Consider the following 14,525-nt stretch of genomic DNA (forward strand, 5'->3'; position numbering starts at 1 on the left):
AGGAAACAAAACACATTTGTATTTCTTTATTTTTGAGTTAATTTTTAGTTCGGGGAGAAAACTTCACAAAAAAAAAAAAAAAAAAAGAAATATTTCAAATGTGTGTTTGATCATTATCTCTAATACTTTCCAAATTCTTTCTCAACCAAAAAGAGAACACAAAAACAAAAGAGATCTTTTGTTTAATTTCGACCACAAAATAGGAGAACTTTTTATTCTAAAAGCACGCTAAACATAAAGACGAATAAGAGAACAATTACTCGGGATAACAAGTTTCTCTCTAACCATTGATTTTTCGACGAAGGACCACGAATAAATAAACAGAATGTTAATTGGAATATGGAAAAAGACAAATCGATTGAATGATAACTCGTCACTCATCTTTAAATCAAAGATTTTATTCAACGATCGTCCTAGAAATTACACCCAATGATCTTGAAAATGAACGATCTTGAATTTTTTACCCCCGTTTGTCCTATTGGCAACCCTTCAAGACCAATAGTCAAAACTTGTTAAATTTGAAGCTTTGCCTATCGGCCAAACGAGGTCAATAGTTCAATATCATCCACCTCCAAGGTCATTCTTGTAAATTACCCATGATCAAACTCTAGCCCCTCTCCTTGTTTGGGCCTTCACCCCCACCTATCTCAGCCCCATGTCCTCACTCCCCAAACCCATTTTTATATGGTCTGTATGTAATGATGTCTTACTAACGGCCCAAGGCTCAAACAAAATCAAAACATGGTTAATTCAGGAAACTCTGCATTTCCATATACCGTACTTGAAATGAAAGACACATCAAATTTGTTAAGAGATTTCTTGCTTCTATAACATTCTGTCAGAGTCTAAGAGAAGTGAGACCATAATCATCTGCTTACTCCTTAAAGGAAAAACTGCAAGATCCAGTTGAACTAACCAACTACGAATAAATCTTACTTATCAGAACAAAACTAAAAAATCGAGATCCTAGTTGTACCAACTTTGTTATAATTTCTTCAAACGTCGATTAAATTAAAGCATCATACAACCTTACGAACATGATATCTAAAAGTAATATGAGCCAAATGATCTCAATTAAAATTTTTTTGCAGCCCCTTAAAATGAGTGAAGGGAAATGGCCAAAAGCGGAGAATTGCTGCACCCCTTTTCTGTGTGCGTTTATTTTGTGCAATATTTCCAATAATTGTTTGTAAAATTTCCAAGAAAGACTCTTCTCCAAGAAAGAAATAGATTGAATTGCATGTATAAAAGGAATTTACCCAAAAGGGTGAGTTGCCTGATGTAGTACACGTAACCTAATCATATCACATTCACTACGGTACACATTTGCATATTGCACCACCCTATACAAATTCCTTTTACTGGGTAAACACGTTCATCTCAACATGCTGACCAAAAACCAAATCATACAAAAGCTGGACTCAAACCAGATGATGTTTCCAAACTGGATGCATAGTCTCGAGCCCACAAGTCGTAATGTATAATTTCCTCCAGTGATGGAGAAGATACCAACTCCTCCCGATGCTTCGCACAGGTTAGCTCCACAACTTTGAATATGTCCAAGTAGCTAATTCTGAAACAAGGACAATTCATCAGTTGTTTTTCTTTAAATGATCCGGGTCATGTACAAGATTCTACACATTTGATGATCAAAAGACAGACAGATATTCCAGTGCTAAGAATATTTGTAGAAGAAAAAAAAAGTTGTAAAACCAACATATAACTGCATCTGAGCACACAGCTTGAAATATAATCATCGGCCAACAGACATTTCTTTAGCAGGCTAAAGAAATTCAGACATCAAATGTTTGTAGAATTCTAGTGTTGAAACGTCCAAGCAGAAGGTGGTTTTCTATTTGGGGGGATATACTCGTTAAGTTCAAGATAGGCAAAGCCGTTAGTTTCCGCTTAAAATAGACTTAATGGTTACTGATCATAAATTTAGGCTTTAAATGAAGTTAGGGAGGAAAGATAAATTTAAAAAGAAAAATAATAGACTGGAAACAGTTATATTTTGAAGGACTGAAAAAGGAGACAGATTACTAATATTTCTAGCAGTGCCATGAGAATGTTTGAAAATGCAACTGAAAAATAATTAGGCAACAAATAACTATCATCCATTTACTCTGAACCACATCCAATCGGAAAGATTGAATATATTCATCCATCCAGCAACAGAGAAAAGAGAAGAATAGGTTACAATTTGATACATATTAATTAAATCTGAACCACATCCAATGAGAAAGAATAGATTTTTACAGCAAGTATAGGGTAAGACCTATGTGTTTAACATTCTAAGGCCAAACAAGAAACAAGAATACTTAGCTTCAATACTAATTGTCAACTTATGGGTCCTCCGCTATTGGTAGATTTCAAAAAGAATATTATGTACGGTATTTGTTATGGAAACTGTTAAGTGCTGAAAGACCCAATGATAAATATTAAGAATCAGGACAGATAGATTAACTGTTAGGATGCAATGAACTTTGCATCCCTTGACGTTATCTAGCACCCATGTCTTTCAACGAATTAATGTCACTATCATAATGTTAATTTAGATAGAGTTGCTGTGACTACTAGAAGGTGCCATAGTGAATCTTAAATTATTAGCAAACTACAGAATCTGGACATATAATGTGACCCTGTACAGAAGTCAAATGTAAGAATACATACTACATACCTCTCACTAATAAATAATTCCACTGCCTTCTCATTTGCTGCACTCAGAACTCCAGTCATGGTCCCTCCAGCGCGCCCGGCAGAGTAAGCCAGATCCATGGATGGGTATTTTACATTATCAGGGGCTTTAAATGTCAATGATCCGAGCCTATACCATTATGCTCAGAATTAGTTATACTAATTTGGAAAGGAAATGCCAAAGCTTATTTCATATTTGGAAAAAGTAAAATAAACGAAGCTGTAAGCAAACATAGATCCCTAGTGAGCTTAGAGCAATAAGCAAAACAAAACAAAGAAAGAAAGTTATTTACTTGCAAAGATCAAGGCGAGGCCAAGTAATCTCCGAACAATAAATTCTGTCCGGCCAGGATAAAGTATAAAGGATGGGCAAGCGCATATCAGGCCACCCCAGCTGTGCCAATACTGATGAATCCTACAAATTAAGAAGGAAAAGAATTCCAAAGCTGTCAATCTATTAAAATGCTGTTATAAGCATATTCATCTAGACTACATAATGGATATAATCTCAGAGCTGAAGGAAGGATAGATACAAAATTTATACCTGTGTTTCCACCATCGAATGTATGATGGATTGGGGGTGGATGACAATTTCAATGTCGTCATACTCGGCTCCGAAAAGGTAGTGAGCTTCAATAACCTCGAGACCCTGAGAAACAAAAAAAATAGCTTTAAACCTAGGCTAATGCAAAAAATTTGTAACACAACACCGAGTCTCCGACAGTTCACATATGGAATAAAGAGCTGGAAATCTACGAAATAACAATTGTGGAGCAAAGATCTAAAAACAACAGTTGAGAATACCTTATTAAATAAAGTGGCAGAATCCACAGTAATCTTTTTTCCCATGTTCCAATTGGGATGCTTCAAAGCATCAGCTACTTTAACTTCTTTCAATTTCTCAACTGGCCAGTCCCTACAAGTGACAGAATTATCGATTTTAAGGTTAACAAGGTGTACATATAGTTAAAAGAAAGATGAAGAAATTGCTTGTTCAAATATCTGGCGCGCTAACATATAGAGATATGAAGCCTTACACACATGTATGATTTTTTGGCATTCTCATGTGTGGTAGTAGGGGTTGTGGGTTGGGAAGGGAAGTCATTTAATCGAGAAATACAACAATTCTGTTATTGTCGTCATTTAGGATTTGAAGAAGAAGTAGCACTTAATATTTTGAGTAACTGTTTCACATAATGGAAAGGTGAAAAACAGAAAAGGATTTTGAATCTCTTTGGGTTTGCAGAGTGATATGAAAGTTGCAATACGAGGATAGAAACTCAGATATATACAAATTATTGAAATTCGACCAAAGTTCAAGTTTTTATACCTGAAAGCCCCTCCAGAAGCAGTTAATATGATGCGCCTAAGAGCACCCTCTGGCAAGCCTTGTATGCACTGAAACCACAAAAAAGAGTGAGAAAATACCTCTCTTACCATGGAAGACACCAGTGTTGGAAGTTATTTTGGAAATTAATCAATGAAAAATTGAAGGTTGATAGAGATGCATGATTTACATTTACAGATGATCATACTAATTACTAAGTGAATTTTGCAGAAAGATATGGAGACAATCTCAGCCTCAATAACTAACCGTTCCATACACAATTACAATCTGAATAGAACAGTACCTGGAATATAGCTGAATGTTCTGAGTCCGCTGGAAGAATCTTCACTTTATGCTTGTGTGCAAGAGGAAGGACAAATGGACCACCAGCAATTAGAGTCTCTTTATTGGCCAAAGCAATGTCCTTTCCTGCTTCTATGGCAGCCACTGTAGGCTAGTGAAGCAAATAAAGCCAGATTAATTTGAGAATGTTCTCTGAATGATTCACTATTTTACCTTAGCCACGAAAGACAAGTAAAGATGCATTTATCAAATAGAACAGCCAGAAGAGCAATGACTGACATTTCTTTCATTATCAAACTAGCATACAGTGCCACTAGTGGCTTAAATCATTTAAGTACTGAAAATTCATCCTGTAGAAGAAAGGAACTAGCTCTGTTGCAGATTTAGTCTTCCATTTTTGGGTGATTAAAGTTATGCACATTCATGTCTACAAAAGAAATCAAGATAAAGTGCATCTTTGCTTCATGTAAAGTTGGAAGTATTTCCAACACTGCCACTATATAACTCAGAAAGCAACTTGGAGAAACCTTCTAGTTGATTTCTTATTCTTACTTAAGCGGGTACATCTTGTTTGCTTCTTTTAAAAACAAGAAATAGAACGCATTTCACTCTCTCAGCGCTCTTTTCTTCTATTCTGCTTTCTTTTTAGAATGGCTGCATAAGGATATCTTGGCAGAACTATCAATATCGAAAAGATTCAAATAGACGAAAACCTTAACCTTACCTTTAAACCTGCACAGCCAACTATTCCTGTAACTACGGTGACAGCATCCGGATGGCGGGCAACCTGAGACACATTGTCGACAACAATCGTCAACACATATCTTTTGAAGGTCACAAAGTAATTGCCTACAAGTGAAATGGACTTCTACTAGCTGAAGAGAAAGTTCAGTTGGACAAACCTCGATGACACCCTGCTCCCCGGGTATAATCTCAGGCTTGTCTTCCATATCAGCAAGAGCATCTTTGAGTTCCTTAACCAATGACTCATTTCTAACAGCAACTAGTTTTGGTCTGAATGTTTTGACCTACTCAGAGATAACAATTTTTATCATCAAGACCAGACAGCCAGATAAAAGAGTCTAACTAGAGAAGCTTGATATGTTGGGTATCCATGTGGAAGAACCAATATTTCCATCACAGTGCAAATTGCAATCCAAAATATAAATAACGTTTGATATAAAACAAGTTTGAATGAATTTCACCAATCTCTTAAGTAGGAAGGTCTTCACATCCAAAACCCAAAAAAGAAAAAAGAAAAAAAGTGATAAAAAGCATGGTACAATTGGCCCTGATTTTTGAGTTTCGACATGGTTAATGGGATATGTCAATCAACGTGCTGTGAACATACGAGCATTAGGAAAGGCAGGAAAACATGGGTGGAACGAGGAGGAACCATCTTATAATTGAATGATCATCATATCTTTAAACAAAACCAGTAGCGTTATAAAAGGTGGAAGCCACATAATGACCTCAAAATGTTAATGCTGTATCTCATTATGTTAATTCAGTGATACAGCTAATAAAGCTGAGAGGTTGGATATATTTATTCTATTCAGATTTGACAGTTCATGGTCTTTTCCACTTGCAGTAAACGAATACTAACCTGATCAGCAAGAAGAGTCACATTTGAACCAGCAGCAAGTGCAACAACTCTAAACTTGTCTGGATTCTCAGCAACTATATCTAATGTCTGCAGACACAAACTTAGAATTGATTAATACAGAACTTAAACAAAAGACAACTGGCAAATTTTTTAATAGAAGTAATAATTTGCATTGATTTTATTGGAAAGACTTCCTATATACTAGTATTCCAAAAGTAGAGATTTGATTTGATTCTCTCGAATAGCAAGCAACCTATAATAACTGGAATTCCATTCACCGAAACAATACAAAAAGAAAAAGAAAGAAAAAAGAAGCAAAAGACAACCGGCATAATTGACACAGTAGCAAAAGCAGCACGCCACTAACAATAAGGAACATAAAGAAAAGATGCAGAATAGAATCTAGGTAAATTTGAATCTCTTCATCCTCTTTTCAAAAAGAGTTGAATTTTAGTTTACACTGTAACTGCAAAATACTAACTAACACATAACTACTACGAGCACTTTAGTCCAACTACAAAGCTAGAACCAATCAAGACTCAAAAAGACAATACTATTTCATAAGTATTTATTACTGATCATTTCAAAATTCACTAACCTGAGTTCCTATAGAGCCAGTTGACCCAACAATAGAGATAGGCTTTGGACCATCCCAACTCTGCCTGCCTGGCTCAGCAACAGCTCTTCCAGGCCAGGCTGGAGGTGGCTGTGCTGAAGCTGAACACTGAACCCTCTTAGCAAATGTCCCACTGCACTCCTTTCTTTTCATAGACAGCCCACCTAAAGCACCCCAAAAAAAAAAAAAAAAAAAAAAAAAAAAAAAACACAAAATCCGTCAGCCCCAAATCAGTCAAAGCACAATCAAGAATGACTATTGCAGCAAAAAGATTAAGTCTTTTACCACCCCCATAACTCAAAATTGAAGAAAATACAAATTCAACTCTATTCAGCTGTGCCAGAAGAAAGAAATCCTTACACTTTAACCACCATCAAACACACAAAAGATACTCAAAGGAAAAACTTTCAGCAGAGTTATCCAAATTCAAGAAACTTAAATGGGTGTAAAAAAAAAAAAAAAAATAGAGAACCTTGGTACTTGAGATGATTAAGATTGAAGCTGGACTTAGAGGTATCCAAGAAAGAGATGGACTTAATATCAGCAGGGGATAGCAAATTCAAGGCCATTTTCAATCACTATTGATTTCTCCCACCAACCAAGTGAGCCAAAGAAATAGGAGTACAAAGGAAATTTATTACAAAACCAAAGTGCAGTATTTGGCAATAAAGTTACTGACAGCCGTTCAGAGAGAGAGACAGAGAGAAAGATGGTATTGTGTGTCTTGTTGTGGGTAAAATGTTAGTTATTGGATAAATATGTGGCTCGCAAGAAGGCTGCAGTGGTACCAGTCTTATAGTACAAAAAAGATCGGCCAAAAAATTTGCTCTTGAATAAAATGTTTAAAATGAGATACTTGCCACTTGCGGTAACTTTCGGTACATTATAGAAATGAGTAAGACAGCGTACAGTATTAATCCATTATTGATACGAAAGTTAGTCTGATGAAAGAAAAGTATCATATGACTATTTAATTTAAATGTGTTAAATCAAAATGCTTGAAATTTGTAAAAGTGTTAGGCCCTGTTTGAATATGGTTTGAAATCATGTTTGGACATACAATTTGAACATTTTAAGTTGTTTTTTTTTTATAGACATAAAAACCCCACAAATTGTGAAAACGATCAAAACATTCTCAATTCTTATATAATCTTACCAAATGAGCAAATCATAATTTATAATAAAATTAGTGCACTACTAGAAGGCCTTGCTAAAAAATGCAACATCAATTAATCAAACTTTAGTTCAATAAAAACGAAAATTTAATATGAATAGTAATGTAACGACTTTTTAATATAATCTTCCCACATAAATTAAAGGTTGGTAGACATAAATAAAGGTTGGTGGAAGTTAATGAGATTGGTAAATGATTAATGGGGGCAATTGTTAAAAATATCTACTAACTTATGGTTTTTTTTTTACAAAATATAAACTTATGGGTTAAATTTTATATTTTAAAAAGTTGAAACCATGGTTTCAAATCCCAAATCATGCTTTTTTGGATGATTTGAGGTTTGAAACCATGGTTCCAAACGTATGTCCAAACGTTGGTTTGAAACCATGGTTTCAAACCATGGGTTGGCCAAACGCCTACTTAGTTTGATGAAAGAAAAGTATCATATTACTCCAACAATTTAATTTTAATGTGTTAAATACGTTTAAATTCTTAAAATTTGTAAAAGCTGTACTATATACTTATATAGTAATAGTGTTATAACCAGAATCATCAATAGTGGTGAAAGGAATAAGTTGTTTTTCCTTATATTTCTTTTGAATGATCCTCGTATTAACATTATTTGAAGTTTGAGTTAAATACAAGATTTATTTCTTATATCAAAATCAGACTCATTCACGAATTTAGTATAACTACGTTGGATCCTCATATTGTATCATTTACGGTTTAGATTCCATGTTCAGTACTAAAAATTGCACATTGATAGAGGGAATTAGTAACTTCGTATCTCCTTACACGATCATATATATATGAGGACATGGGTGGAGTTGGGGGCACTCGCTGAAAAAATTACATTGCATATAAAATGTTCAAATTATTTTTATGTATATATATAATAGATGTTAAATTCTCTCATTTTTTGATAAATTTTTTTTAATTATAAATTATTTTAGTGAAAATCCTGATTTCACCGCTATAATATAGTGATAGAATAATAGGATTATATAGAATCAAATCCATAAGATGCCGGCGGTGGAAGATATTTAAAAGGGACATTAGAAAGCATGAGGACGAACTGAGAATCATTCACGTCTAATGGACTGTATATGGTATATTTGTTGAAGCTATATCATTATATTCTCACACTTTATAATTTAGACTTGTTTCTTTGGTTTTTCTTTATGACTTATGAATATTTATGTTTATCTAAGGTACTTGGGAATTTGCCATTCACTTCCTTCTTAGATTCCCATCTAGACGGTCAATGCATGATATTTATTTCATCTTGAGAGTACGATAAGCTTCTTTTTTATTTTAAATGTTATCTAAGAATTGAATATAAATTAAATATTAAATACCAGCGAGAAAGCATATTTCCTGAAGTGAAGATTTGCTCTTGTTAAAGAAGCCTAAATCGTTCTTATTTATTGAATAAAGAGAGCTCTTTTTTCATTAATATTATGTTGGCTACATTTTCGTCTACAAGTTTACAATATAAATTCAGAAGTAGAATAGTGTACTACCCTAATAAAAAAGTAGTGACAATTTCTAAAATACCAGTCTTAATATTGGGATTACGGTGATCAGTGAGCACACAAACTTTTAAATTTAATTAATTACTGCCCCTAGTTGGTTGAAGGAGTCGATATTCTTATTCTTGGTCTATACAAGCAAAGCAATAAATTAGTCTAAGAAATAGGTGTTTGGTCTTGAACGCCGTCTATAGCGACGTAGAACTTCCTTTATTGTTTAGTTATACATTGTTGGCTGCTAGAGTTCCACATTCTAACTGGTGCTATAACGTCCTTCTAAAGTTATTTAACCTAAAATAATATGACTAAAAACTTACTTGGTAGAAGGTATAAGTTTGGGATATCAAAGTACTAATTTTTATATCACGTGTTTGGTAGAAGGTATAAATTTATCTTGGGATAAATTTAATGCAAAAAGATAAAATACGTAGTATGTTTGGGATATAGGGATATCTATACCACTTATCTCCTGGAATGATATAAAATAGTCCCAAGATATGGGATAAATTAGTCCCGGGATTATAATCCTAGGATAATTTTGGCCATGCACCAAACAACCACTAAATAGATGTGCGACGTGTGATTATACATACACTTATAACACTCAAATGCATATTTTTACTATATTAAGAGCCCGTTTGGATTAACCTTTTAAGCATAAGTGCTTAAAGTACTTTTTAAGCGCTGAAAGTCATTTTATAAATAAGCAGTTACGTGTTTGGATAAAAGTGCTTAAAGGATTGTTAGAAGCAAGGGTAATATTGGAATTAATAAAAAATATAAGGGATAAAAGGGTAAAGTTAATTATTGGTCAAACCAAAATACCCTTTAAGCAAAAAAAAAAAAATTGGGGTTGAGCAACTTCTTGATTTTGGCTTATTTTAAGCACTTTTTAACATAATTTCAGTTGTTTTTTATTTTTGTCAAACACCCGAATAAGTTAAAAATGGCTTATAAGCTGATTTGACCAACTTATAAGCCAATCCAAACAGGCTCTAAATCACTTAATTATGGTAAGTTGATTTGGAGTAAAAAACCCGATAATAAATATTCACCAATACATGTGTATGCGTCATTTAGTGCAAAAAAGGAACTAGGATATTGATATCATGTAAAACTAAAAAAATTATCACATTATTACTTACTAGGATGCTCCGTGAGGAAAATGGTAGGAAAAGTACCAAGGGAAGGTATGCACGGAAGAAAATTTGAAGCAATGCCAATTGCCCTTCTTTTGGGGTGGTATTTAAAATTTTGCTCTTTAAATTTTGGCTTTTCTAAAATTCATAGGTTTCGGGTTCAATTATTTCGATCAAAAATTTAAAAAAATTCACAAAGTTAGGAGTTTAAATTTATTTATGTCCCCCTAAGCAGACTTTTTACGGGGCGACTTTGCGCTATATATATATATATATATATATATATAACTTTCGAGTAAACTTTTAGTTATTTAACTAAAAGTGTGCCCACATAAAGACATAAATAAGTATGCCCCATAAGGCGTAAGTTTTAAAGATAACTAAAGTTGTCTTATAAGGTTTATATTTCGCTAGCCCTTTCGCAAACATTTAATTATATTTAACTAAAAAGACTTTGCCTTGAGGTATATTTTTTTTTATTTTTACTTTTCAAAGTAAATTTTTAGTTATGGAATTAATAAAAAAAAAAATATAAGGGTATAAAACTTTTTTTAAGGCAAATTCATGCTTTTGGAAAATTCTTATTTTATGGCATACTTTTGTTATGCGCCCAACTAAAATTACCGCCCCCATAAGGCATAACTAAACTATGTCTTAAGAAAAATTACCAGAACTTTTAGTTATGCGGATCCGCAGACACGCCCCTAGCCCTCGCCTTGCGAAATTATTTTTTTATTTTATGCCCGAGCGAGGGTTCGAAAACCTTATGTATTCGCCCAAAAAAAAGTAAAATACAAAATGGGGAAAATTTAAATACCACCCCAAAAGAAGGGCAATCCGCGCAAAAAAATGATTAGGCATATGTCCTACCCAATGCAATGACTAATGGGTCACTAAACACACTAGTACTTGGTCTTTTTAGGTAACGCTTACTCTAAATTATCTTTACTTCCACTTAGAATACAGACAACACACGTGTATGCATCTCATTCGCTGCACTAGCGGTCGGTCTTAGGTGACTACTTTAATAGAACATCCTCAAACTCACTAATGATGACCAACATAATCGTTATCTTCCAGAAAAATAGTTAACAAATATCAAAAGCGATTTTATTTTACTTATGTTTATTTTTAAAGTATACGCTTCTTGGTGCATAATGGAGCTTATCGGATACAGCAAGATACAAGAACAACAAATTAAAGCTTTCAAACAATTAATGAAAATCTGTTATAAAAACGAAAAGAAACAATTTAAAGGATGAAACCATAAAATAGAGTGACAAGGAGAGATTTATTGTTCTTCCAAGATGTATTACAAGTGCATTCCATATGAAAACTATGCCTCTATTTATTCACATATGCATTTAATATATGAAATGGTGGAAGATATTTATGGAGAGCATTAACATGGTGGAAGATAATGGGAGAGCCATTAACATGGTGGAAGAAAAAGAAGAACCATTAACATGGTGGAAGAAAAAGGAATGGACATCCATAATTTCATAACACTCATGTAGATGATGTGCGTCGTTAAAAACCTTATCGGGGAAAAACCACGTGGAAAAAGCCTTAATGAAGGAAAAGAGTACACATATCTAATACGCTTGAGAGTTGCTCTCATTAAAAACCTTACCGTACAAAGGACAAAATGATTAGGAAAAAAAGACAACGCGTATTTCACTCCCCCGACGAAGACTAAGATTCGGAGGTCTTATTCCAATCTTAAATATCATCTTCAAGAGTTGAAGTTGGCAAAAGATTTGGTGAACAAATCACAGGATTGTCACTTGAACGAATTTGTTGCACATCAATATTTGAGATCATGTGCGAAAAATAACTTTTGAAATGTGCTTCGTTTATCTCTTTTATAAATCCTCCTTTTAATTGTTATGCATGCGCATTATCTTCTTCATGGGTAATTTTGTATCACATTTCAAGCCACATCTTTCTCTCGATGAAATGTATCAACGATCTCAACACACACACATTCTCTACTTGCTTCATGAATAGCTATTATCTCGAAGATGATTCGAAGAAGTAGCATCAAAACTTTGTGGATCGCCATGATATTATTCTCCGCATGTAAAGAAGCCTATTTGAGATCGAGCTTTATGTGGATCGATAAATAACCTGCATCTGCATAACTAACAAGCATTCGTTACCTTTGTTGTATAAAACGGACCCGTATTTAATATCGCAATATATGCTTAACTCCGTTCCAATGTCTTCGTGTAGGAGAAGAGCTATATCTTGCTAGCAAATTAACAGAGAACGCTATGTCGTCTTGTAGCGTTACAAGATACATAAGTGCACTAATTGCTAATATATGGTACTGGTTAAGCTCTTCATTTTCTTTTTGAGGTTCGGAACGATCTTTACTCACTTCAAGTGAGCGAACAATCATTGGAGTACTTAAAGGATGCGCATTGTCCATGTAAAACCGTTTTTAAAACTTTCTCTATATATATATATATATATATATATATAATTCAATCGCTTTGAGCTCTTCATCTCGAGTTCCATATTCGAGATTTATGTCATCAACATGTAAGTAAACTGTGTTATAACGAACCCCGATTTTGTTTTTCTTAATAAAAACAATGGACAAATGGCATCTTTTGTATATCCTTCATTTATCAAGTACTCACTTAAGCGATTATACCACATGCGCCCGATTGTTTTAAACCATATAACGATATATATATATATATATATATATATATCATTATCAAGTGATTCATATAGGTGACAACATCTATTTCTATTTAAATGATGTGACATCTTAAATTCTCTGGACAACCAATAAGCTTTACGCTTTACCAAGACGCGTCATTTCACTTGATAATAATTTCTATGTTTAAATGTACGTAGAATTTAGATCAATCTTATACAATATTGCGCGCCATATTGTATCAAAGATATCGTCGACAAGATATCATTTTGTATCGGTTCGCAATCCGACATAACTTCCATCGAGATCTCATCACTTCATTATTTTCGCATCGTAACCTCGCATAAGGTTTCATGAAGTGTTATGCGTCGTCATTCTTCGCAGCACTTGCCTCCTTATTATGATCATTTTCCTCCTTCCTTTTTTCAAGGATTATTATATTTGGAACCGATTGGTCTATCATGCTCGATGTTGTAGATCATTCTTCAGTGACATTAGAAGGATTTTGCAGATGAAATATGAAATAGTTGGGTCAAAGAATGCTTCTCCAAGATTTGACTTGAATTATCCGAGGATCATACCGATGATAATTCACAATATATTTCTTTAATGCTATTCTTCCCCCTTATTTTAGTGACATATGTCCTCATTTTCTTTGGGAAAATCCATCCAGGTGCATCATGGTATATCCATTAATCATGTACCGCACATCAAATGCTAAAAGATGTAAATATCTAGTTACTCGAACCAAATACGTAGGAGAATTTATCAAAATTTTTTAGTTATGCCGTATGCAATATATCATATCTGCATCAAAATCGAAACTCGTTTCATAAGCAATGGTTTAGTCAGACATGGAGGTATCTAGTGCCAAACCAACTTAGATATAAACCAAAGATTATCAAGATGATTGTCTTGATTACATGTTAAAATTGTGCTTCCAACTCAATCATTTTCGAGCGAGCTAACTTCGTAAATGTCAAACTCGCCATTGATTAATAAACATACACGTGACCGTCTCATAGATGCATCTATTTAAGACATCACATTACAGCGGAAGGGCCCACATTCACCTTTTTTATATTTTTTAATTTTGGGGATTCACTTCCCAACATTATGTAATCAACTTATCATGAGAACAAGCAACACAAAACAAATTCCTTTAAGAATCTTCTAGTTCTTCAATATGTTTTTAATACTAAACATCAGATTTTCAGACGATCAAAATGGTCTTGTCAATCGATAAATTATCCGACTGAACTTCAAGTTTACTATCATTTCTTTTAATAAACTTCGGTTTACTATTGTATGAAATTATATATCAATAAACTTAGCTTATCGTGGTATGTGATCTCATCATGCTCGGGTAAAATTTCACGTGTATTTTTACCCGTAGTAACTTGAAGATATTTAATATTCCGATCATTTGTAGTCTCAATATGATAACCATTTTTATTGTT

General features: G+C 33.7%; 1 protein-coding gene across 1 annotated transcript; it reads right to left on the bottom strand.

The window, feature by feature from the left end:
* Positions 1 to 1,211: 1,211 nt before the first annotated feature.
* LOC132055821 (1-deoxy-D-xylulose 5-phosphate reductoisomerase, chloroplastic) lies at positions 1,212 to 7,318 on the bottom strand. The gene is made up of 12 exons (XM_059447821.1): positions 7,022 to 7,318; positions 6,532 to 6,713; positions 5,934 to 6,020; positions 5,230 to 5,355; positions 5,052 to 5,114; positions 4,329 to 4,478; positions 4,028 to 4,095; positions 3,502 to 3,613; positions 3,242 to 3,346; positions 2,991 to 3,112; positions 2,681 to 2,827; positions 1,212 to 1,573 (listed from the first exon to the last, which is right to left on the bottom strand). The coding sequence occupies exons 1-12, from the start codon at positions 7,116 to 7,118 to the stop codon at positions 1,405 to 1,407; spliced, it is 1,428 nt and encodes a 475-aa protein (XP_059303804.1). The 5' UTR covers positions 7,119 to 7,318; the 3' UTR covers positions 1,212 to 1,404.
* Between the last annotated feature and the right edge of the window lie 7,207 nt (positions 7,319 to 14,525).

This window comes from Lycium ferocissimum, chromosome 5, assembly GCF_029784015.1.
Source record: "Lycium ferocissimum isolate CSIRO_LF1 chromosome 5, AGI_CSIRO_Lferr_CH_V1, whole genome shotgun sequence".
NCBI lineage: Eukaryota > Viridiplantae > Streptophyta > Magnoliopsida > Solanales > Solanaceae > Lycium > Lycium ferocissimum.

Bases quoted from the DNA above. Each gene is read 5' to 3' on its own strand.
- LOC132055821 (XM_059447821.1), bottom strand. From the start codon at position 7,118: ATGGCCTTGAATTTGCTATCCCCTGCTGATATTAAGTCCATCTCTTTC. The intron at 6,714-7,021 runs GTTCTCTATTTT...GGGGTGCTTTAG, and splicing joins TAATCATCTCAAGTACCAAG to GTGGGCTGTCTATGAAAAGA. The intron at 4,096-4,328 runs GTACTGTTCTAT...TTGTGGTTTCAG, and splicing joins AACATTCAGCTATATTCCAG to TGCATACAAGGCTTGCCAGA.